Raw genomic sequence first — 24,948 nt, forward strand, 5'->3', positions numbered from 1 at the left:
TTTAACACTAAGAACATGGTTTCGATGTTTTTGAACAAAGAATGGATAGTGCCATGTGTGTACTACTAGTAACACCAACATACCTGCAGTCTGCCGATAGCGACCAGGCAATATTTGCTTCCTTGTCCAACCTCGGAATCCTCTTCAGGGATAGTCATACCTAGAAGAAATGAAACATATAGAAAAACAATAGCACACAGTTTGCTAGAAAGAAAAGCGGGCCAACTCGGCAAGATGAAATACAAAACGCTTTAACTGTATATGGTGTGATATATTCAAGGTTATAAAAATAATTTGAATTCCTTTCCATTAAAATATTCTATATTTTTCAAACCAGCACCTGGATCTGAATAATTTTGTAGACCTATCTGTATAGCGCCATCTGCTGTTTGCCCTCTCTCTAAATTCTCTGTCCAGCTGGTTGAAGTTGACATACATGCTCAGTTCAATCCTTCAGCTGCCACCAGAAAGGACACACCTGAGAAAGTGCACGCCCCCTGAAATAAATCTAACAGAGCAATTGCAGCAATTAATGGGCAGATCTCTGGATCCATGTGAGGGACGGGACGGCTTCTAAGTTTGTTAGAAAGAGACTGGCATGTACTATATGAAATGTGATATTCGTTTTTTACTCATCATGGAATAACCCCTTTAAAATGTTTTGGTAGTAAAATTAGCTTGCGCTGGAATGTGCATGTAAACAGCACGTAGACGTATTACACACTCATACACCCACATCATATTTATAGCATCATCTTGAGTTACTGTTAAGACTGTGTTAATCAACTGTAATTGGAAACAATGCCACATGCCTCATCTATGTAGAGGACCCTACTAACGTGTCACAGTATAGCGGTAGTATGCGTCATGGTAAAACATAGGAGTTCAGGCACAGCCTATTGTGGATATGCGAGACGCGGCTGTCCCTAGTTCCACTGCTGAAGAATGTTGTTTACTGGTAGCAGATCAGAGGCGATGGAGCACATTTGTGTCTCATTAGAGGTATTTTTATCACATGCAGTTCTGTACTGCTTGGAGCCATCTAAACTTCCTGTTATGTGTTCGGAAAAAATGCAGCTTTTTTTCTGGGGAGCTGGTTTCAGCATTTTTCCAAGCTCATTTCACAAGGCTCCGAGTTCTGTGCTGACGGCACAAGGGTGAGTCAGCCCGGGCCCATCATGGTTGATAGAAAGCCTTCAAGATGGAACATACTAATTAATAAAATGAATCCACGGAGCAGCGTCGCTACTACTTACTACCGGATCTCCCAGATTGCACAGAGCTTCGGGGAGACTGGTCTTGTATCCTATTACTGAACCATAACGTTATACGCGGTGGCGAGTTGTAGCTGTGCAAACTTTATGTCATATACGTATAATTGTTTCAATAAGGAATGTTTTAATTACTGCGTCATGTTAAATATAGAGCATACAGAACGGGAAATGATGCCTATACCAATCTATTTAAACTTTCTGACCCGCTTGTGATGGCTGAAAGAGATAAATATCCTCCAAGCAGGATGCTCTATGGCACATTCCTTATATACTGTATATGTTACTACAACTGCTTGCCCCCTATGCACTTTACCTTATTAAGACAGCACATCTCTGGCTAGTGGCGGGTGTACACGGCCTGATTGTTGGGAAGATTATCAGGGAAGATCTGCCCGTCTGAAGGTGCAGCAGATCACCCGATGAACGAGCGAAACGCTTGTTCATCAGGTGAAACAATCGTTAATGCAGACGGCTATTATTATTTCTGGGCGATCGTGCGGTCTGAACAGGGATCTGCTGCCCAGAAACAATGCAGCTATATGAGGACAAGCGATCGCAACAGCCATGTAAACGCAAAGCTTCACCCCCACTGAACGAGCAGCCAGTTGTTGGGAAGAAACGCTTCCTTCCAGATAATCGGCTGCTCCTCGCCCCATGTACACCCACCATCACATGGGAGATGTGCTGCCAACCAGCAATCATTTTTAGGCCCACATATAAGATTCAGTCAGCTGAAAAGAAAGCGCTTGCTCATTTGAAGGCTAATCAATGCCATGTTTACCCAGGGCAATCAAAGATCGGGAACGAACAAGGTTATGGTAGCGCATTTACATGACGATCAGCTTGGTGAAAGGGCCGTAACATTTATATTCATTACAGCTCCTCGTGAACAATCTTCTCATGGACATGGCTGCATTACAGTACAGCCTCCTAGTGCCTAAAGGGGGCTGTACACATTACACACATTAGTGAACGATTTTAGAACATATTGCCCATTACAGGGGTTTTCAGCCTTCTTTAAGTGATGGCCTATCCTCAGGATAGGCTATCACTAGCTGATTGGCGGGGGTCATCCACCCCACACCCCCGCCAATTAGCTGTTTTGTGTAGTGCTGGAACTACAATGCACCGTCAAACACTGTAGTGGACAAGGCTAGCAACTGCAGCGTTACGAGCGCGGTCAACTGCAACGCTGAGAGTGTTGTGAACTTCTGACGACAGAGCTACACAGAACTGCTAATCGTTGGGGGTGTGGGATGTTGGACTCCCAACAATTAGCTTGCACCTAAAAAAGATCACACATAAGATGGACAGGACTTTCACCCTACTATCGGGTGAAAACTTTAAACACAGCCGACTTCTTTCCAGATGAAGATGGTTTCTCATTGGTCGCCAAAAATCACTGTTGTAAATTTCACGTGATGAGCATTCATTAGGTTTCAAATCGTCTATATTTTCATCAGCTTTAGTCTAAAGTGCATGGGCACCTTTAAAGGGCTGATAGGTGAGGGTCCGACTCCCGCCACCCTCGGCAATCAGCTGTTTGAAGAGGCTGCAGCGCTTCAATGAGTACTGCGGCCTCTTCCTAGGCCAGTGATGTCACACTCATCGATCACATGGCCTAGGTGCAGCTCAGTCCCAGTTTCCAGGTTTGGATAACCCCTTTAAAAAAACAGTCATGTGATCTGTAATTCTGTCTTCGAACATGTAAAGGGGTGGGAAGTATATGGCTAAATGGCATGCTGATTACTCTTTCGGTCTCCATAAAGAAACATGCACTTTTCAGCCCTGACATACCAAGTACATCTGTTTTGACCCAGTCATATTTTCCAAAGATAAAACTCACTTATTAAGTACAACTGAGGTAAGCGAGGGCCTTATATCCTTGCTATATAGACATATTATTGATATTTCCTTCTCTACTACTACCATTAAGGCAAAGGTCCAATGGGAAAAGGATCTTGGAGCATTGACCCAGGAGCAATGGACAGATATTCTGGCCCTTACTCCCTCTCTGACGGTTAGTGAATCCCAGCGACTATCACAATTATAACTTATACATCGAGTATATAGAACCCTACAATTTATTTTCAGAATTGGTGTGCGCGCAGATTAAAAGTGCCCTAGATGTGGGGAAGAGGATGCGACATTGCTCCATATGATTTGGAACTGCCCACGATTGCAATCCTATTGGGAGGATGTCAGACGTATTATAACGCTGGCAACCCAGATACGTCTACCCGATGACCCTAGAGTCTGTATACTGGGGATACTGGACTCTCTGGGATTGGGAGACAGGAACTTCCTTTGTATTCATAGACTCCTGTTTCAAGCTAGGGTACTGATAGCTAAACACTGGATACGAGAGACCCCTCCCACAAAACAAGAATTTGTTAATAGGATGAATGTAATTCTGAGATTAGAAAAGGGAGTCTATGCCAAACGAAAATGTCCAAATAAATTCCTATCTTTATGGCAGGTGTGGGTTGAGTCTGCGCAACTGGCTTCTCAGGCATTAGTTCAAGATTGTATACGGGGACAAAAGTCCTTCTTACACTCCCTCTCCAGAGGAACCACATAGTCATGGTACACTATTTGAACGGCTGAGTTAGGATAGCTAGCTGGAAATGTTTTGATGCCCAATTGTATGATTTTCATTAAATCTACAGACACGGATGTCTCTCTGCTCAAGTTGGGGTGGGGTGGGGGGGGGGGGGGGAAGGGAGTTAATGTGTTATTATATGCAATGTTACATTACTTTAATCTTTTAATTGCTGCAATGCTTACGGGAATCTTTATCTCCCATAATGCCATGGGTGTCTGCGTACACCAATATCTTTACAAGTTGTTGTACTTATTTTCAACTATACAAAAAAAAAAAAATGCATGTGATATTGTTTATTTCAATAAAAAGTAAACAGATTAAAAAAACAACTGAGGTAAGCGTGCACTCTACTGTATAAGTATTCCATCCACTAGTAATTCTTCTTCTAATAAGGAACAGTCATACCCTCCTTCAATACGAGGAGAGCAGAAGTCACGGTGGATGCCAGGAGCACGTCGCCCAATAACAAATTACTGTTTTTTCTTCTCTTTGTCTTATTGCAACCAAATGTTTAAAGCAGTAGAAGCTACAGGGGTTACAAATGGAAAATGCTTCACCTAGAGAACTATAAATTAAGTTTAGTAATTCACCTCAGGTTCTCTGGTACTGATGCATTAAACAGGCAGCTGCAGACACACGGCTCTATATGATATCTGAAGTGGGAATTGGCAGATACTCCTGATGATCGCAGCAGGAACCGCTTTGTTCTGTAGATAATATTAGACTGTTCTTCTACCACATGACATAATACCTCCACGTACAGCACGTCGGATAGATAAAATACACCTAGCAATACAAAGGCTTCATGGACAGGATCATTAACTGCTTTTCCATGAACATGCCATATCTGCACTTGAAGAGGATTTATGAAATGGTCTACTAGGTGCCTATAACAACTCCCTTAAATGGGTTGTCCCATGAAAAATATTCTACAGTTTTCAAACCAGCATCTGGATCTGAATACTTTTGTAATTGCATGTAAATAAAAATTTAGCACAGCCACTGAGTTATTCAATAAAATGTATCTTTGTAGCGCCACCTGCTGGTTGTTCTTTTTTCTTATTTCTTTGTCCGACTCAATGAAAAAGGTCGCACATGCTCAGTTTTATACTTCAACTACCTCCTGAGCTGTGATAGGGAGATCTGAGACACGCCCCTTGAGCTGCAGCAGAAAAGACACTCCCCTGAGCTGTCAGTTTGATATAAATATAGCAGAGCAATGAATGTGGACATCTCTGGATCCAAGTGAGGTTCAGGGCTGGTTCTGGGTTTGTTAGAAAGAGGTTATCATGTCCTATATGATGTCTGATTTTCACTTTTTACATTAGTCATGGGGTAACCCGTTTAAGTGTACAAGTCCTCTAGATGAACTGCTCTGCAGGAATCACTGATGCCCTGAAATTGTCTCTACTGCCAAAGAGAATTTTGCAGCCAGGGAGTAGTCCACTCTACTGGACATTAAGCCAACCTCCTGATAAGTAGTTGCTCATTGTGAAGTAACTGCCTTAAATGTGACACTTAGAAGAACAGTGAGTCTCCTCTCTAACACCTCATGCACATAATCACAAAAGGGTTAACAGAGAGGGGCATGAGACCTCAACTGTACCTCTGTATGCTTCCGATTTCAGCTATTTATTATCTGCACATGTATGGGGGCACACTGAGACTATGCAGCTCCATGCTAGGAACTCTATGGCCCCCATGCAAGTATATCCTTTGCGCACAAGGCCTTGCCATGTGCATATACCATGCATTATGTATTAGCAGACTTTAGGGCTTGAATAAAGTGGGTTAGGTCATAGGTGCAATTTAGGCTGCCTGCCTTTATGCAGCCAGTTCAGACGGTCGTCTAAATGACGGTCTCCCCCTATTTTGGGATAACTAACAGAACTCCTGCCAAGCCTGTTCATTTTGATCTGCATACAGTCATGGCCGTAAATGTTGGCACCCCTGAAATTTTTCAAGAAAATGAAGTATTTCTCACAGAAAAGTATTGCAGTATTGCAGTAACACATGTTTTGCTATACACATGTTTATTCCCTTTGTGTGTATTGGAACAAAACCAAAAAAGGGAGGGAAAAAAAAGGCGATTTTTTGTGAAACTCACCTGTAAAATCTTTTTCTCGTCTTTTCCATTGGGGGACACAGACCATGCAAATAAAAAAGAAAGCTCCTCCTCCCCGGGCTATACCCCCATGCTCCACAGGGAGGACCCCAGTGCGTGCAAAAGCAGTAGGAGAAGGAGACCAAAGCAATAGAGACCAGAACAAAGAAATACCGCCATCGGACCGAAAACCTTCAGGTCCCGAAGAACTAAACCAACCCTTCCTATAACAGGCAAGAATGGGAGGGAGCGGTGTCCCTCAATGGAAAAGACGAGAAAAAGATTTTACAGGTGAGTTTCACAAAAAAAATCTCCTTTTCTCGTACATTCCATTGGGGGACATAGACCATGGGACGTCCCAGAGCAGTCCATGGGGTGGGAAAGACCAGCACCTCCAGGGGAAAACGCCCAGCAGTCAAACAGGAACCACCGCCTGCAATACCTTGCGCTCAAGGACAGCATCAGCTGATGCCAAAGAGTGCAATTGGTAAAACTTTGTAAAGGTATGCAAGGAGAACTAGGTGGCCGCCTTACAAAGTTGAGATGCCGAGGCGCGATTACGCCTAGCCCAGGAGGCCCCCACCGCCCTGGTTTAGTGCGCGGTAACCCCGGCTGGGGGAACCCTGCCACGGGCACGATAGGCCGCGGTAATAGCCGACCGAATCCACCAGGCTACCGAGACCTTGGAAGCCGCCAGACCTTTACACGGCCCTTCAGGAATCACGAAAAGGGAATCCGTACGGCGGAAAGAGGCAGTAACCGACACGTACACTCGCAGAGCACGGACAACGTCCAGGGAATGGAGAGCGTGCTCCTTGCGGTTCGCCGGGGATGGACAAAAAGAGGGCAGGACTATATCCTCATTAAGGTGGAAGGCGGAGCCCACCTTGAGCAAAAATGAAGGGACCGGGCGTAGCACCACCTTATCCTGGTGGAAAACCAAAAGGGGCTCCCTACAGGAAAGCGCGGCCAGCTCCGATACCCTCCTGATCGAGGTGATCGCCACCAAAAAGACCAACTTCCAGGTGAGAAGATTCAAAGAAACCTCCCTCAGAGGCTCAAATGGAGCCGCCTGGAGGGAAGACAAGACCAAATTTAGGTCCCAGGGGGGCAGGGGAGGGACCGAATGCGCCACCCCTTGTAGGAAGGTTCTCACTGGACCGAGTAGAGCCAGGGATCGCTGAAAGAAAATGGCCAGAGCAGAGACCTGGCCTTTCAGAGAGCTCAGCGACATTCCCATCTCAAGGCCCGACTGGAGAAAAGAGAGGACCACCGGAACCGAGAAACGAAGGGGAAAAACGCCCAGTTTCTCACAAAAGTCAAGAAAGGCCTTCCAGGTACGATAGTATATCCGGGATGAAGCTGGTTTTCTGGCCTTGATCATGGTCTTCACCACAGAGTCCGAGAAGCCCCTCTTCTTCAGGATGGCGGTCTCAACTGCCACGCCGTTAAACGAAGTGACCATAAATTCTGGTGGAAGAGCGGTCCTTGAGACAGTAGGTCCTCCCTGAGAGGAAGAGGCCACGGAACGTCTGCCAGCATCCAAGTGACGTCCGAGAAGCAGGCGCGGCGAGGCCAATCGGGGGCGATGAGAATGTTCGGAATACCTTCCGACGTGATTTTGCGAAGGACCTTCGGTAGTAGAGGCAGAGGTGGAAAGACATAAAGGAGGGGCAAGCCTCGCCACGGAGACACCAGCGCGTTCACCCCGTATGCCTCCGGGTCCCGAGCACGGGTCAGAAACGTGGGAACCTTGCTGTTGAGCGTGGACGCCATCAGGTCGACGTCCGGGCGGCCCCACCGGCGACAGATGTCCTCGAAAACTTCTTGATTTAAGGACCACTCTCCTGGATCCACCGTGTTGCGGCTGAGAAAGTCCGCCTCCCAATTGTCGATCCCTGGGATGTACACTGCCGACAGTACTGGAACATGAGTCTCCGCCCACTGGAGGATCCTTTCCGCCTCCTGCATCACCGTCCGGCTGCGGGTCCCACCCTGGTGGTTGACGTAAGCCACGGCTGTGGCATTGTCCGACTGGACCCTTACCGGGTGACCTGCCAGGAGAGGAGTCCAATGAGAAAGGGAGAGGAAAATTGCTCTGAGCTCCAGCACGTTGAATCGGAAGGCGGGCTTCCGCTGCCGACCAAACCCCCTGCACCGTCCGGGCCTGGAGAACATCACCTCAACCCAGGAGGCTGGCGCCGGTGGGGACGACTGTCCAGGAGATCAGAAGAAAGGACCTCCCTGAAATCAGGTTTTAGGGGGACAGCCACCACTGGAGTTCCACCTGAACCCGAGGAGGCAGACGGACTTGAGAGTCCAGACCGCGCGACGTCCTGTCCCAAAAGGACAGAATCGCCCGCTGTAGAGGCCGAGTGTGAAACTGGGCAAAGGGGGCGGCCTTGAAGGAGGCCACTATCAGCCCCAGAACCCTCATGCACTCCAGGATGGAGAGTCGTCGGGAGCGCAGTAGGAGAGATACAGACTCCTGAATTCGGAACTTGGAACCCGGAAGGAATATCCGAGCTGCCGTGGTGTCCAGAACCATTCCTAGGAAGGTCACCCTCTGTGAGGGGTGAAGAGACGACTTCTGGACATTGATCAGCCAGCCGAACTGCTCCAGAGTCTGAACAGTGATCCGGACGCTGTCCCTGGCCTGGGGAAGGGAGGAAGCCTTTATCAGTATGTCGTCCAGGTAGGGCAACAGAGATATGCCCCTGGTACGGAGGAGCGCCAAGAGCGGCGTCAAGATCTTCGTGAATACCCGAGGGGCCGTAGCCAGCCCAAAGGGCAGGGCGACAAACTGTTAATGCTGCCCGCCGACAGCGAAGCGCAGAAACCTGTGGTGAGATTCTGCTATAGGGACATGCAAATATGCGTCTTGTATGTCCACCGACGCAAGGAATTCCCCTGGAAGAAGAGAAGCAATAACGGATCGGAGGGATTCCATCCGGAACCTCCGGATCCGTAGAGACCTGTTTAACAGTTTCAGGTCTAGAACAGGACGCACCAATCCCTCCTTCTTTGGCACCACGAATAGGTTGGAGTAGAAACCTGCGCCTTGCTCCTCCAAGGGGACTGGAACAATCACTCCCCTGTCAAAAAGGGAAGAGACCGCCTGCAAAAGAGCCGAGGCCCGGACCGGATCCCCCGGAACCCGAGAAGAGAAGAGAAGAAACGCTCCGGAGGCCTGGAAGCGAATTCTATTTTGTAACCACATGTTACAATTTCCAGGGCCCAGGCGTCCTGGATATGAGCTCTCCAACCCTGTTGAAAGGAGAGCAATCGGCCCCCCACCGTAAGAGGTGGGGGCGCCCCTTCAGGTGGAGGACTGCTTGGGAGTCGCAGGGCGGGCAGATTGTGGCCGCGGGCGCCAGGAAGGCTGGGGCTTAAAGGCAGGCTTCTTACGGGAGTCCTGAGAGCCACCCGGGAAGGGGGCCGCCGCAGACCTGGAAGAGGCGAAGTGACGAAAGGACTGGTTCCTAGAACCGGAGGACCGACCTCCAAACATGCACTTGGATCTAGATTGGGGCAGGTTGGTAGTCTTGCCCCCCGTCACGTCCGAGATAATCTCGTCCAGCTTATCATCGAAAAGCCTGGAACCCGAAAAGGGGAGGTTAGAGAGGGAACGCTCTAAGCGTCAGCATCCCAAACCTTCAACCAGACTTCTCTGTGCTGTGTGACCGAAAGGGCCGAAATCCACGCAAAGAGAATGTTAACATCAAAGGAAGCTTCGCAGAGAAACTTCGTCGCCTGAGACATTTGAAGGACAAAGTTTAAGGTGTCCGCAGAGGCATCCTGCTCCGCTAGGTCCTGATGGTGGCGCTGCAACCATACGGAAAGCGCTCTGGATACCCAGGCCGAGGCGAAGGCGGGCCGCAGGCCAGTGCCTGCCAGAGTGAAGATGGCTTTGGACAGAGAATCCAAACGCCTGTCAACTGCATCCCGTAGAGACGAACCGTCCAAGACAGGAATGGCCGTATTCTTAGCCAATCTGACCACTGGCGGGTCGACCTTAGGAGGAGAAGACCACTGCTGCACATTTTCTGCAGGAAATGGATAAAGAGTATCCATACGTTTCGTGGCAGAAAAAGTGATTAGGGCGGTCCCAGGCCTTAGAGAGGACCTTGTCGAACTCGCCATGTATGGGGAATACAACCGTTTGAGGTTTCCTAGAGTGGAAAAGAGGGAACTCCTGGCTACCAGCGGAAGGAGATTCCCCCAGGATATCAAAAGTATCCCGGCATAGTGGACAGCTTGGGCGAGGACTCCAGCTCTGTGTCCTCGTCAGAACTGGACCTTTCCCCTTCCGATCTATGGTCCCTGTGAGGAGGGGAAGTGTCTGAACGGGCCTCCAGGCGAGGAGGAGAAACAGAATCATCCGAGGAAGGATGCTGCTGTGTACGCTGCCTCTTAGTGGCCGAGCGTCCTCTGTGGGAACCACTGGGAAGCGGATTGGTGTTAGCCGCAGGATCCGTGGACGCCATGCGTTCCATGAAGGCCATGGCGGCCCGAGAGACTTGGGCTAAATCAGCGGCCGCCCTCGGAATGGCAGAGGCCCTAGCGGGTTCCGCGGGCTCCGACGGGGCGGAGGGAGGACTGGGCTGAGTGAGAGGGGGAAGAGGGGGAGAGGATGATCCTGTCCAAGGCAAGAGTCACAGGATCCCGTGACCGAAAGTGGCAAGCAGCAAACCTTACATAGCCCCAGTGGGGCCTGAGGGGCCGACTTGGATTTTTGGGAGGCACCAGGTTTCGGCATGATGGCGGCAATCCCTGCAGAGGAAGGGGTCAGGGTCTCCTACCGTTCCTGCAGCACGCAAGACAATAACTATCCTACCGCGACAGAGTGGAGCCAGGAGCAGCCGCGTATGGAGAGCGCTGAGCCAGAAGTGCGGAGCAGAAGAATAGGGCACCGCCCACAAATCGCGTCAGGAGGCGTGAAACCCGCGCGCGGAAAATATGAAAAATAACAGAGACGCGGCCGCCGGAAGGGTAGGAGGGCCCGCCCCCTAGACACCGCTGAGGGAGAGCTGAGGAAGTTGCCACTTCTGATAGCGATGCCCCGGACAGGGATCCTTCCCCCGTTCAAACCACCCACCAAGCGGCCCTAAGTGTCACACCGGGAGACAGGGAGAGGCAGTGTACTTATCTGCGTCCTGCAGTCTTCGCCCTCAAATCCACACCAGCGGAGGTCACCTCTCAGTCAGCTGGCACAAGGAGTGGCAGTGATCTGGAGGAGGGCAGGAAGGCCCGAATCTGGTAGGCCGCCGGAGCTGCAGGTCGAGCCCGGTTCCACTTCTGGGGGAGGGTGGTAGGTAGCCGGGGACGTCAGTTCGACCCCGGTGCTTGCTCCACCGAGAGACCAGGGAAGCAGAATTGCGACCCTGCTGAAAAAAAATAAACGGGAGTAGAGTCGAAAATGTCACCTCCTTATCCAACACTAAGCAAGACTGGGGTCCTCCCTGTGGAGCATGGGGGTATAGCCCGGGGAGGAGGGGCTTTCTTTTTTATTTGCATAGTGTCTCCTTCTAGTAATGACCTAGGCTATACCCCATGGTCTGTGTCCCCCAATGGAATGTACGAGAAAAGCAAATTGGACATAATGTCACACCAAACTCCAAAAATGGGCTGGGCAAAATTATTGGCACCCTTTCAAAATTGTGGATAAATAGGATTGTTTCAAGCATGTGATGCTCCTTTAAACTCACCTGGGGCAAGCAAGAGGTGTGGGCAATATAAAAATCACACATGAAAGCAGATAAAAAGGAGAGAAGTTCACTTAGTCTTTGCATTGTGTGTCTGTGTGCACCACACTAAGCATGGACAACAGAAAGAGGAGAAGAGAACTGTCTGAGGACTTGAGAACCAAAATTGTGGAAAAATATCAACAATCTCAAGGTTACAAGTACATCTCCAGAGATCTAGTTTGCAACCCATGGCACTGTAGCTAATCTTCCTGGGCATGGACGGAAGAGAAAAATTGATGAAAGGTATCAACGCAGGATAGTATGGATGGTGGATAAGCAGCCCCAAACAAGTTCCAAAGATATTCAAGCTGTCCTGCAGGCTCAGGGAGCATCAGTGTCAGCACGAACTATCCGTCGACATTTAAATGAAATGAAACGCTATGGCAGGAGACCCAGGAGGATCCCACAGCTGACACAGAGACATAAAAAAGCAAGACTACATTTTGCAAAAATGAACTTGAGTAAGCTAAAATCCTTCTGGGAAAACGTCTTGTGGACAGATGAGACCAAGATAGAACTTTTTGGTAAAGCACATCATTCTGTTTACTGAAAACGGAATGAGGTCTACAAAGAAAAGAACACAGTACCTACAGTGAAATATGGTGGAGGTTCATTGATGTTTTGGGGTTGCTTTGCTGCCTCTGGCACTGGGTGCGTTGAATGTGTGCAAGGCATCATGAAATCTGAGGATTACCAACAAATTTTGGGTCGCACTGTAAAGCCCAGTGTCAGAAAGCTGAGTTTGCGTCCAAGATCTTGGGTCTTTCAGCAGGACAATGACCCCAAACATAAGTCAAAAAGCGAGAGTTCTGAAGTGGCCAGCAATGAGTCCAGATCCAAATCCCATTGAACACCTGTGGAAAGATCTTAAAATTGCTGTTGGGAAAATGCACCCTTCCAATAAGAGAGACCTGGAGCAGTTTGCTAAGGAAGAGTGGTCCAAAATTCCGGGTGAGAGGTGTCAGAAGCTTATTGACAGTTATAGGAAGCGACTGATTTCAGTTATTTTTTCCACAGGGTGTGCAACCAAATATTAAGTTAAGGGTGCCAATAATTTTGTTCAGCCCATTTTTGGAGTTTGGTGTGACATTATGTCCAATTAGCTTTTTTTCCTCCCTTTTTTGGTTTTGTTCCAATACACACAAAGGGAATAAACATGTGTATAGAAAAATTTCAGGGGTGCCAACATTTACGGCCATGACTGTATATAGCTCCAAAATAATCTGCATCTCTGTACAGAGACAATCCCTGTACCCAATGGGGTTCACATAATATAAATATTAGGAATTTTATCAGGGGTGTAGCTGTAGGGGGAAGCAGCCGTTGTGGGGCCCTACCTCAGAAGGGGCCCACCTAGAAGGAGGACTAAAAGATTTTATTGTCAGGGCCCCCTTAACTGTATCATACAATGACATTATATACAGTGATACTGCAGGAAACGGACAGGCCTAGCCTGAGTGTGTGATCTTGACTGGCCTCTGGAGTAGAAGGGTTGCAAAGACGTTTCGGGGGTGGGGGGCCCTGTTCAAAAATTTCCTGTGGGGCCCAGTCATTTCTAAATATGCCACTGCATTTTATGTAGTACATGAGAATGATGCTTTTGTGTGAGGGATACAAAAGGACAAGTATTAGGATCCATAAACAGTTAACACGAGTATCGTTTGCCAGCCATGGCTTTGTTGTGCATGCCAGATGTGATTTCAGCTACACTCTCCTTTTATGGGACTTTCTTCATGCTACTGCCGAATAAATCCGGGACGCTTAAAGAGCCGCCTAGAAGAGAAAGTCTTGGCAGGACGGCCGCTGAATCTGGGATTTAACACAACGGAAAATCTGCAGCTCTCGGGCCTGGCGCACGTTGCTCGGCAAGGGTGCCAGATATGTATGGTTATTGTAGTACACAGATGAACACAATACGAAGGGACATATTTAGAGGTTGAATGTGAGATCTGGTTTCCTATAAAGGGTTCTCCAGCTAAGTGTGCTGGTTGGAAAGATTTACAGTTTTCACTCACAGTCAACATTTGTTCGCCTCGCTGAATCTATTTGGCCCCAGTATCTGGTTAGAGCTGGGGCAACCTCAATAAAGCCTAGCGCTGCAAGGTAAACTAATCACAGGTTTCCATACACCAGCATTTCTTTTCATTTATGGAGTTTTACGGCGATATCTTATGTCATCACTGGAGTCTGTTTATTTCAAGTATGAAGTCGGAGGGCTGAGACATATGGCCATAATATGATCCCATCTAGTACAAAGCCATAATGGGGCTGCCAAAGAGATGCACAAGCCCTCTAATGTTAAATACGTATCCCTCCAATTTCATACTGAGGTATACAGAGGTATGTTCTGTCAGACAGCTTGCCCGAAAAGAAGACTCTGCATGTATGGAGGTAATCTCCACAACAGGCATTGCCTCTAGGGGAAGATATCTCTGTCCAAATGACCCTGTATGGTCCACACTAAGGCCTAGTTCACACTAACGTATGGCTTTTATAGTTTTTTGCGGTCCGTTTTTCACGGATCCGTTGTGTTTCCGTTTCTGTTCCTTTTTTCCGTATGGCATATACAGTATACAGTAATTACATAGAAAAAATTGGGCTGGGCATAACATTTTCAATAGATGGTTCAGCAAAAACGGAACAGATACGGAAGACATACGGATGCATTTCCGTATGTGTTCTGTTTTTTTGCGGACCCATTGACTTTAATGGAGCCACGGAATGTGATTTGCGGCCAAATATAGGACATGTTCTATCTTTCAACGGAACGGAAAAACGGAAATACGGAAACGGAATGCATACGGAACACATTCCGATTTTTTTGCGGAACCATTGAAATGAATGGTTCCGTATACGGAACACAAAAAAACGGCCCATACACTCGCAAAAAAAACGTTCGTGTGAACTAGGCCTAAGGACTGGTACTGGCTCTGTGTGCTGTGCAAACAGCTCTTCAATTATGCAAGTATTTGCATCATTACTGCACAAATTGCCCAAAAAGGAGATTTTTGTGAAACTCACCTGTAAAATCTTTTTCTCGTAATTTCCATTGGGGGACACAGACCATGGGTATAGCTTAGAGATATTACTAGGAGGGACACTATGCAAAAAAAGAAGCTCCTCCTCCTCGGGCTATATCCCCAGGCACCTCCAGGAGAACTTCAGTCGTTGCAAAAGCAGTAGGAGAAGGAGAACGGAAATAAAACACTATGGAAACCATCACACAGCACACCATAAGGCGTAAACCAAAAAAGGGGCGGGAGCTGTGTCCCCCAATGGAAATTACGAGAAAAAGATTTTACAGGTGAGTTTCACAAAAATCTCCTTTTCTCGTTCATTCCATTGGGGGACACAGACCATGGGACGTCCCAAAGCAGTCCATGGGGTGGGATAAAAGAACAAATCCAACACCGCCAGGAATAAACGTCCAGCAGTCAAACCGGAACCACAGCCTGCAATACCCTGCGCCCAAGAACAGCATCAGCCGAGGCCGGAGTGTAACTGATAAAACTTTGTGAAAGTATGTAAGGACGACCAAGTGGCCGCCTTACACAACTGGGAAACGGATGCGCGATTGCGTCTAGCCCAGGAAGCTCCCACTGCCCTTGTGGAGTGAGCGGTAATCCGCGACGGAGGAATATGGCCACGAGCGCGATATGCCGCAGCAATAGCGGAACGGATCCACCGCGCCACGGTGACCTTGGAAGCCGCCAGGCTCTTACGGGACCCTTCAGGAATCACAAAGAGAGAGTCTGAACGCCGGAAGGAAGCGGTAGCCCCCAGGTACACCTTCAGAGCCCTGACGACGTCCAGGGAGTGGAGAGCGCATTCCTTGGGGTTCGCCGGAGAAGGACAAAAAGAGGGCAGGACAAGATCCTCGTTAAGGTGGAAGGGAGAAACCACCTTAGGCAAAAAAGAAGGCACCGGTCTGAGCACCACCTTATCCTGGTGAAAGACCAGAAAAGGCTCCCGGCAGGAAAGTGCGGCCAGCTCCGAAACTCGCCTGATGGAGGTAATGGCCACCAGAAAAACTACCTTCCAGGTGAGTAAAACCAGAGAGACCTCCCTCAGAGGTTAAAAAGGCGCCGCCTGAAGGGCGCGCAGAACCAAGTTGAGATCCCAGGGGGGCAAGGGAGGCACATACGGGGGAACAGAATGCGCCACCCCCTGCAGAAAGGTTTTCACAGGTCCCAAAAAGGCAATGGACCTCTGAAAAAAGATAGCCAAAGCAGAAACCTGACCCTTCAAAGAACTGAGCGACAGACCCATGTCGAGGCCGGACTGGAGAAAGGACAGCACCACTGGGACAGAGAAACGTAGGGGCGGGTAGCCCGATTTCTCACAAAAAAACAGGAAGGCCTTCCAGGTGCGATAATAGATCCGTGAAGAAGCCGGCTTCCGAGCCCTGATCATGGTTCTCACCACCGCATCAGAGAAGCCTCTCTTCCTCAGGATGGCGGTCTCAACAGCCACGCCGTTAAACGCAGCTGCCGTGAATTCTGGTGGAAGAGCGGCCCCTGAGACAGGAGATCCTCTCTGTCGGGCAGAGGCCACGGAACATCCGCCAACATACGAGCGACGCTGGAGAACCAACGAACAGGTTTGAGTAAAAACCTGTCCCTTGCTCTTCTGGGGGAACGGGGGAAATGACACCACGGTCCAGAAGAGAGGAGACCGCAAAAAAGAGGTCCGAGGCCCTGGCTGGATCCCCCGGAACGCGAGAAGGGAAAAAACGTTCCGGCGGGCTGGACGCGAACTCCAACTTGTAGCCGGACGTCACCACTTCCAGAGCCCAGGCGTCCTGAACGTGAGCCCTCCAGACCTGTTGAAAGGAGAGCAGACGGCCCCCCACCACCACCACGAGGGATGGGGGCACCCCTTCATGCGGAGGGTTGCTTGGGAGCAGGAGGACGGGCTGACTGCGCCCGAGGCCGCCAAGAGGGCTGGGGCTTGAAGAAAGGCTTCTTGCGGGAGTCCTGGGATCCCCCTGCTGATGAGGACGACGGCGTCCTGGCAGTGGAGAAGCGACGAAAGGACTGGCCCCGGAAACCTGAAGGCCGAGACCGAAAGGGACGATTGGTCCTGGGCTGGGGTAGATGAGTGCTCTTGCCCCCAGTTGCGGCAGAAATGAATTCATCTAGTTGAGCCCCAAAGAGCCTGGACCCTTCAAAGGGAAGGTTAGCGAGGGAACGCTTGGATGAGGCATCAGCATCCCACACCTTCAGCCAGACCTCCCTGCGCTGAATGACAGAGAGGGCCGAAATACGGGCAAAGAGGGAGCCGATGTCCATTGAAGCCTCACAGAGATATTTAGAAGCTTGAGACATCTGGATGATAAAATCCAGAGTATCTGCAGAGGCGTCCTGCTCTGACAGATCCTGGTGGTGGCGCTGCAACCACGTCGTAAGGGCTCTGGCGACCCAAGCCGACGCAAAGGCCGGTCGCAGGGAAGTGCCCGCCAGTGAGAAGATGGACTTGGAAAGTGAATCCAAACGTCTGTCCACCGCATCCTGCAGAGAGGAACCGTCTAGGACGGGAAGGGCCGTGTTCTTGGCTAACCTGGCCACCGGAGGATCTACCTTAGGGGAAGAAGTCCACTTTTCCACTGTGTCAGCTGGAAAAGGATAAAGCGTATCCATACGCTTGGTGGCCGAAATTTTTTGATTAGGTCGATCCCAAGCTTTTGATAGGACCGCAGTGAATTCCTCATGAATAGGGAAGACGGCGGACTCCTGTTTCTTGGGTGGAAAAAGGGAGAACTCCCGACTAGTGGAGGGAGGAGAATCCCCTTGTATATTAAAAGTGTCACGGACAGCTGCCACCAACTCGGTTACCATGGTGGAAAGCTTAGGCAGGGGTTCCCGCTCCGTGACTTCGTCCGATCTGGACAATTCCCCATCGGATTTGCGCTCCCTGCGAGGGGGAGAGTCAACCGGGCATGCCTCAAGGCGAGGGGGAGAAGCGGAGTCATCCGAGGAGGAATGCTGCCGCTCACGCTGCCTTTTAGAAGTCAGACGCCCTCTGTGAGAGTCACTGAGAGGGGATGGAGTGGTGGATGCCACTGTAGTAGCCGCCATGCGCTCCATGAAGGACATGGCTGCCTTGGCAACTAAGGCCAGATCAGCTGCCGCATTAGACATGGCGGAGGCCCAGGCGGGTACCGCTGGTTCTGCAGGGGCAGAGGGAGGACCGGGCTAAGCAAGAGAAGGACGCCGAAGCTCCGCCCCCTAGAACGCGTCATAGCGGCGCGAAATAAGCGCGCGCGCGATTTAAAATACACCCCTTTCGCCTGGTACGGCGCAGCGGGGGTTAATATATGAAGGAGCAGTCCGGCGGGGAGCTGCAAGCGGCCGCAGTCTAAGTGAATAGAATACACCATATGCAGAGGCGTCCTGCCTCTGCCGAAATCGAGTTTCCGTTGCGCTGTAGGCAGGTAGGAAAGGCATATCCGTAGGCAGGAATCACCAGCCCTACCCAGAAGGCCCCCTCCCATAGTAAAAAAAAAAATAAAAAATGCCCTCAGCAGGTCCTTTTCTAGCTCACCCAGGCGGCCTCAGAGCGCCAGACAGACGACATGAAGAGAGGGGGGAGGGGAGAGAGAGGAGGGAGATTGAAGCAGGCAATACTTATCTGTTCAGCATGCTCCCTCGATGTCCACACCAGCAGGGATTCACCTCTTCAGACATATGACTCCAAAGGAGGGCAGTGCTCTGGTGGAGGGTAGGCAGCAGGTGTCCCAGCAGCTGGTGGGATGCCAGAGCTTACATGTCGAGCCTGGATCCACTTTTCTTCTGTGGGGGAATGGGAGGTAGCCAGGAACCTTCAGAAGACCGTGGCAGACACTCCACAGGGGCCAGGAAAGCGCAATGCTGACCTGCGTCCCCATCTGAAAACAGAAAATAACAAACAGGAGAAGAATAAGCGTCAACCTCCTTGAACGGACACTAAGCAAAGACTGAAGTTCTCCTGGAGGTGCCTGGGGGTATAGCCCGAGGAGGAGGAGCTTCTTTTTTTGCATAGTGTCCCTCCTAGTAATATCTCTAAGCTATACCCATGGTCTGTGTCCCCCAATGGAATGAACGAGAAAAGGCATTTGTACTGGTGCATTACAAGCTATTTTAAATATACAGGGGTGATCCTGAGAATTAAGGGGCTGCAAGTGCAGGAGTTGCATCACAAGTAGTTCCCTGTGCCTTCTCCATTCTCAGTGCTGGCGTACGTCCAACAGGTCAGACTCCAACCAATAATAAAGTGATGTCCCATTCCAGTGATATGATGGGAATACGCTTCAGTAATGTGGTATTTATGTCCTATCTTCAAGGATGGATCTAAAATAATTGCTTGATTAAGAATATCTTGCTTATTAGTGTCTACAATTCCCACGCAGATATGTTGCCATGGTAACAGACTACAAACAAACCTGTGTGCAGTCAGATGCTACAGCCAGCCTAACTGCTGCGGATTACGGCCCGACAAGAAATTTTTCTATTGGGTTTCAAGCAACCAGTTCATATAACTAAATGTACATTGGTCACTAAACTTCAGGAAAAAAGCCGGGCAGGCTGTATCCATCTCTATGTATGTTAACATTGTGTGTAAAAAAAAATGCCCACACTCTAAAATTATTATTTGTGGTTATGTATACAAAAAATTATTTTATAAAAAAAAAAAAAGTGACCCTTTCTATGATATATAAGTAATCAGCCCGAATGGAAAAAATGCAATACTAATTCATAGAGTAAAAGCTCACTTAGTGACCTCTGTCCTTGACATTCAGGAATTTAATTTGCTTACATTTGCCTGAATTGTTTCCATCCTACAGTTTTTACATTTTTTCATGATAAAGCTGAGCTTGCCCCATTAGGGGGTCTTACACTCTATGATCTCACATCAGTGGGATTGTTCCGATCTGAACACACAAACAATGTAAAATAAGTGTTCCTTTGCGTGTGCTGAAACGCCGAATTCCCACCTGCCATGCATTAGAGAAGGGGGCTGCTGGCTGCAGGCTAAACAATTCTATATATAGGATTTCTGAGCAAAATCTCTTTTCCCACAGGACAAAACAGCATACGCCGTAGCTCAGGAATTTTCACAGGTTATTGAGGGGCAATGCTAACTTGATCACTAGCAGGAAGAAAAAACCTAAAAACCTGTTTACACCTATCTATAAATCTACATTTTCAGAGGATCGACATGAATATATACAGTATGTACATTTACATATACAGATGCGGATATTTCCCATTGTGCTGCCACAATGTGTTCTGTTATTTTCCAATGCACTGAAGGTACTGTACACCAATTGTCAGGTTGTTCAAAGCTCCATATATTTCCTTTCCAGGCATGCCACGATGTTACTGAGCACAAATACTAAGGTCCTATGCAGAGGTTTAGATGTGGATTTTTCATTTGGAATGGACACTAAAAATCCATAACTAAAGTATTGTACAATACAATTAAATTGGAATTAAGAAAAAAGAAAATACATACACATACTTCGGAAAAAAAAAAAATCTATGCTGCAGTTTTTAAAAAATATCATTTTTTCTGGATTTGCTGCAGAATTCACCTCTGTCTCTTCCAGGAATATATCTGCTGTTTGTGCACATGTTATTGCATTACCTACTGATTGAAAAAAAACACTACAATACCGTATTTTTCGGACTATAAGACACCCCTTTTTCTCCCAAAAGTGGGGGGAAAATGGCAGTGTATCTTATAGTCCGAATGCTAATGACCGCTTATATTATGGAAGTGGTCATCAGCATGCAGGAGACGCGGGGAGCGTTGCGTGGCTGTACTTACCCTCCCTGGTCTTTTTCTGGGCTTTGCTCTGAACTGTGTCCAGACTGCATACAGCGGGAGCAGTGAGTGGACCTGCAAAGTGCCAGCGCTGTCTGAATCAAGTTTATTTTATTTTTTTAGGTCTGATCTGAGGTCTGATGGGGGTCCGATGCAAGCTGTTGGGGGTTCGATCTGAGGCTGATGGCGCTTGGGGGTCTGATCTGAGGTCTGAAGAAGATTGGGGGTCCGATTTTAAGTGATAAAAAAATAAATATTTTTTTTTCTTAATTTCCTCCTCTAAATCCTAGGTGCGCCTTACAGTCTGGTGTATATTCTAATCCGAAAAACATGGTAATATTGTCCTTTTTTGTTAAAAGGTGTTGTGCGGGATCCTAAAAAATGTCCTTTAAAACTGTGCAAACCACGTCTAGTCTCCTACAGAGCTTAATAGTGTACCGGTCAACTTTTCCTAATTCTTCACTTCAATCTCGATGCTCCCACTCCCATTGTGTACACAATATATGATTATAAAGAAGCCAGTAATACGTGTCAGCTTATAAGCATAGAAAGAAATATGTATCTCTATTTGGTGATGTTATAGCTTGGTGGTAAAGTGGTCTGCCCTGCATGTAGAGATCCCAGGTGAGACACAAGTTCTTTGTTATTTTTATCTTTTATTTAAAACCATATTAACCACTTCAGCCCCCTTAGCTTAAACACCCTTAATGACCAGACCACTTTTTACAATTCTGCACTACACTATTTTCACGGTTTATTGCTCGGTCATACAACTTACCACCCAAATGAATTTTACCTTCTTTTCTTCTCACTAATAGAGCTTTCATTTGGTGGTATTTCATTGCTGCTGACATTTTTACTTTTTTTGTTATTAATCGAAATTTAACGAAATTTTTGCAAAAAAATGACATTTTTCACTTTCAGTTGTATTTTTTTTTTAAAAAACTACATTTCTATATAATTTTTTCTCTAAATTTATTGTTCTACATGTCTTTGATTAAAAAAAAATGTTTGGGTAAAAAAAAAAAATGGTTTGGGTAAAAGTTATAGCGTTTACAAACTATGGTACAAAAATGTGAATTTCCGCATTTTGAAGCAACTCTGACTTTCTCAGCACCTGTCATGTTTCCTGAGGTTCTACAATACCCAGACAGTACAAACACCCCACAAATGACCCCATTTCGGAAAGTAGACACCCTAAGGTATTCAGTGATGGGCATAGTGAGTTCATAGAACTTTTTATTTTTTGTCACAAGTTAGCGGAAAATTATAATTTATTTTTTTTCCTTACAAAGTCTAATATTCCACTAACTTGTGACAAAAAATAAAAACTTCCATGAACTCACTATGCCCATCACGGAATACCTTGGGGTGTCTTCTTTCCAAAATGGGGTCACATGTGGGGTATTTATACTGCCCAGGCATTTTAGGGGCCCAAAAGCGTGAGAAGAAGTCTGGAATCCAAATGCCCTCCTAAAAGATACTCATTGGAATTTGGGCCCCTTTGCGCACCTAGGCTGCAAAAAAGTGTCACACATGTGGTATCGCCGTACTCAGGAGAAGTTGGGCAATGTGTTTTGGGGTGTATTTTTACATATACCCATGCCTGGTGAGAGAAATATCTCTCTAAAAGTCAACTTTTCCCATTTTTTTTATACAAAGTTGTCATTATAGAGCAAGCATGTCAAACTCAAAGGCTAACATGGGCCAAAAAAAAAAATATTTAAGTTTATGTGGGCCGCATCAAAAAAAATAAAACATTTTTACAATATAATGCAGACGGATCCGTTCTGAACGGATCCACCGTCTGCATTATATGAGCGGATCCGTCTCAGACGGATCCGCTCTGAACGCAAGTGTGAAAGTAGCCTTAGGGGCGAGAACCTGGGATCTTTCATCCCTTGTCCTATTCAGCTCTATTAGGGTGAATAGGACTTCACACTGTCCCTGCTGCTCTGTGCCTTGTGCACACAGCATCAGGGATGTTACCATGGCAACCAGGGCTTCTGTAGCGTCCTGGCTGCCATGGTAACTGATCGGAGCCCCAGGCTTACACAGCTGGGGCTCCGATCAGAAGCTGCCACTGCACCACCAATGAGGGGGAGGGGAGAGGTCCCTGTGGCCACTGCCACCAATGATTTTAATACTGGGGGGGTTGAGAGGGGCTGGCGCACTGTGCCACCAATGATTTTAATGGGATGGGGGGTTGAGGGGGGCACACTGCACCACCAATGATAAATTTCCCCTTTATACAGGAGGCTGGTACTGGCAGATCAGCAGTTAACCCCTCAGGTGCGGCACCTAAGGGGTTAACTGCCTCTGATCGCAGCTCCCTGTCAGCGGCAGGGTGCCGGCAATGCGATTCTGCTGCCGGCACCCGCCTCCTGTATTGTGTTAAAGACTGACTCTTACTATCAGGCCACACAGAGCGGCGCCCAGCGATGTCTCAGCACTCACCATTAGTCCTGGGCGCCGCTCCATTCGCCCGCAGTGCTCCATTACTGTCTTCTCTCCTGCTCCACATGCTGCTGATTACTATCGGAGCGATGGGAGGAGACATCAGCTTCACTAGTGGGCGTTCCTTCTTCCTGGCTGTAGCGCTGTCCAATCGCAGCGCAGGGAGAAGGAACGCCCACTAGTGAAGCTGATGTCTCCTCCCATCGCTCCGATAGTAATCCGCAGCATGTGGAGCAGGAGAGGAGACAGTAATGGGGCACTGCGGGCGAACGGAGCGGCGCCCAGGACTAATGGTGAGTGCTGAGACATCGCTGGGCGCCGCTCTGTGTGGGAAATGGGAATAGTCCTATCATTGGTGGCTCAGTGCGCCCGCACCTCCTCCGCCCCTCTCTCCTCATTGGTGGCGCAGTGCGCCCGCCCCTCCCCCCCCTCTCTTCTCATTGGTGGCAGCGGCAGCAGCACAGGGGGAGGGAGGACAGCTTCCTTCTCCCCGTGCTGCTGAGAGAACATGAGCGCGCCGATAGCAGCGCGCTCATGTTCAGAGATACTAGACTGCCGGGCCGCAAAGATATTCATTGCGGGCCGCATGTTTGACACCCATGTTATAGAGAGATACCACGTGTGACACTTTTTTGCAGCCTAGGTGGGCAAAGGGGCCCAAATTCCAATGAGTATCTTTTAGGAGGGCATTTGGATTCCAGACTTCTTCTCACGCTTTAGGGCCCCTAAAATGCCTGGGCAGTATAAATACCCCACATGTGACCCCATTTTGGAAAGAAGACACCCCAAGGTATTCCGTCAGGGGCATGGCGAGTTCATAGAAGTTTTATTTTTTTGGCACAAGTTAGCGGAAATTTATTTATTTATTTTTTCTCACAAAGTCTCCCTTTCCGCAAACTTGTGACAAAAAATAAAATTTTACATTTTTGCAAAAAAATGACATTTTTCACTTTCAGTTGTAATTTTTTTTTTTAAAAAACTACATTTCTATATAATTTTTTCTCTAAATGTATTGTTCTACATGTCTTTGATTAAAAAAAATGGTTTGGGTAAAAAAAAAATGGTTTGGGTAAAAGTTATAGCGTTTACAAACTATAGTACAAAAATGTGAATTTCCGCATTTTGAAGCAACTCTGACTTTCTGAGCACCTGTCATGTTTCCTGAGGTTCTACAATACCCAGACAGTACAAACACCCCACAAATGACCCCATTTTGGAAAGAAGACACCCCAAGGTATTCCGTGAGGGGCATGGCGAGTTCATAGAAGTTTTATTTTTTTGGCACAAGTTAGCGGAAATTATTATTATTTTTTTTCTCACAAAGTCTCCCTTTCCGCTAACTTGTGACAAAAAATAAAATTTTACATGAACTCGCCATGCCCTTCACAAAATACCTTGAGGTGTCTTCTTTCCAAAATGGGGTCACATTTTAGGGGCCTTAAAGAGTGAGAAGAAGTCTGGAATATAAATGTCTAAAAAAATTTACGCATTTGGATTCTGTGAGGGGTATGGTGAGTTCATGTGAGATTTTATTTTTTGTCACAAATTAGTGGAATATGAGACTTTGTAAGAAAAATAAATAAATAAATAAATATCAATTTCAGCTAACTTGTGCCAAAAAAATGTCTGAATAGAGCCTTACAGGGGGGTGATCAATGACAGGGGGGTGATCAGGGAGTCTATATGGGGTGATCATCACCCTGTCATTGATCACCCCCCTGTAAGGCTCCATTCAGAGGTCCGTATGTGTTTTGCGGATCCGCGGATTCATGGATCGGATCCGCAAAACACATACGGACGTCTGAATGGAGCCTTACAGGGGGGTGATCAATGACAGGGGGGTGATCAGGGAGTCTAATATGGGGTGATCAGGGGTTAATAAGTGTCGGGGGGGGGGGGGGGGGGTGTAGTGTAGTGGAGTTTGGTGCTACTTATTACAGAGCTGCCTGTGTCCTC

General features: G+C 47.9%; 1 protein-coding gene across 4 annotated transcripts in view; it reads right to left on the reverse strand.

The window, feature by feature from the left end:
* Positions 1–24,948, reverse strand: part of ARNT2 (aryl hydrocarbon receptor nuclear translocator 2) — a 124,696-nt gene that overhangs the window by 26,879 nt on the left and 72,869 nt on the right. For all 4 annotated transcript variants that reach the window (XM_040414146.1, XM_040414148.1, XM_040414149.1 and 1 more), the window contains one exon: positions 84–160. In XM_040414146.1, the coding sequence (XP_040270080.1) occupies positions 84–160 (77 nt within the window). The remainder of the gene's footprint in view (positions 1–83; positions 161–24,948) is intronic.

This window comes from Bufo bufo, chromosome 1 (genome assembly GCF_905171765.1).
Source record: "Bufo bufo chromosome 1, aBufBuf1.1, whole genome shotgun sequence".
NCBI classification, from domain to species: Eukaryota; Metazoa; Chordata; class Amphibia; order Anura; family Bufonidae; genus Bufo; species Bufo bufo.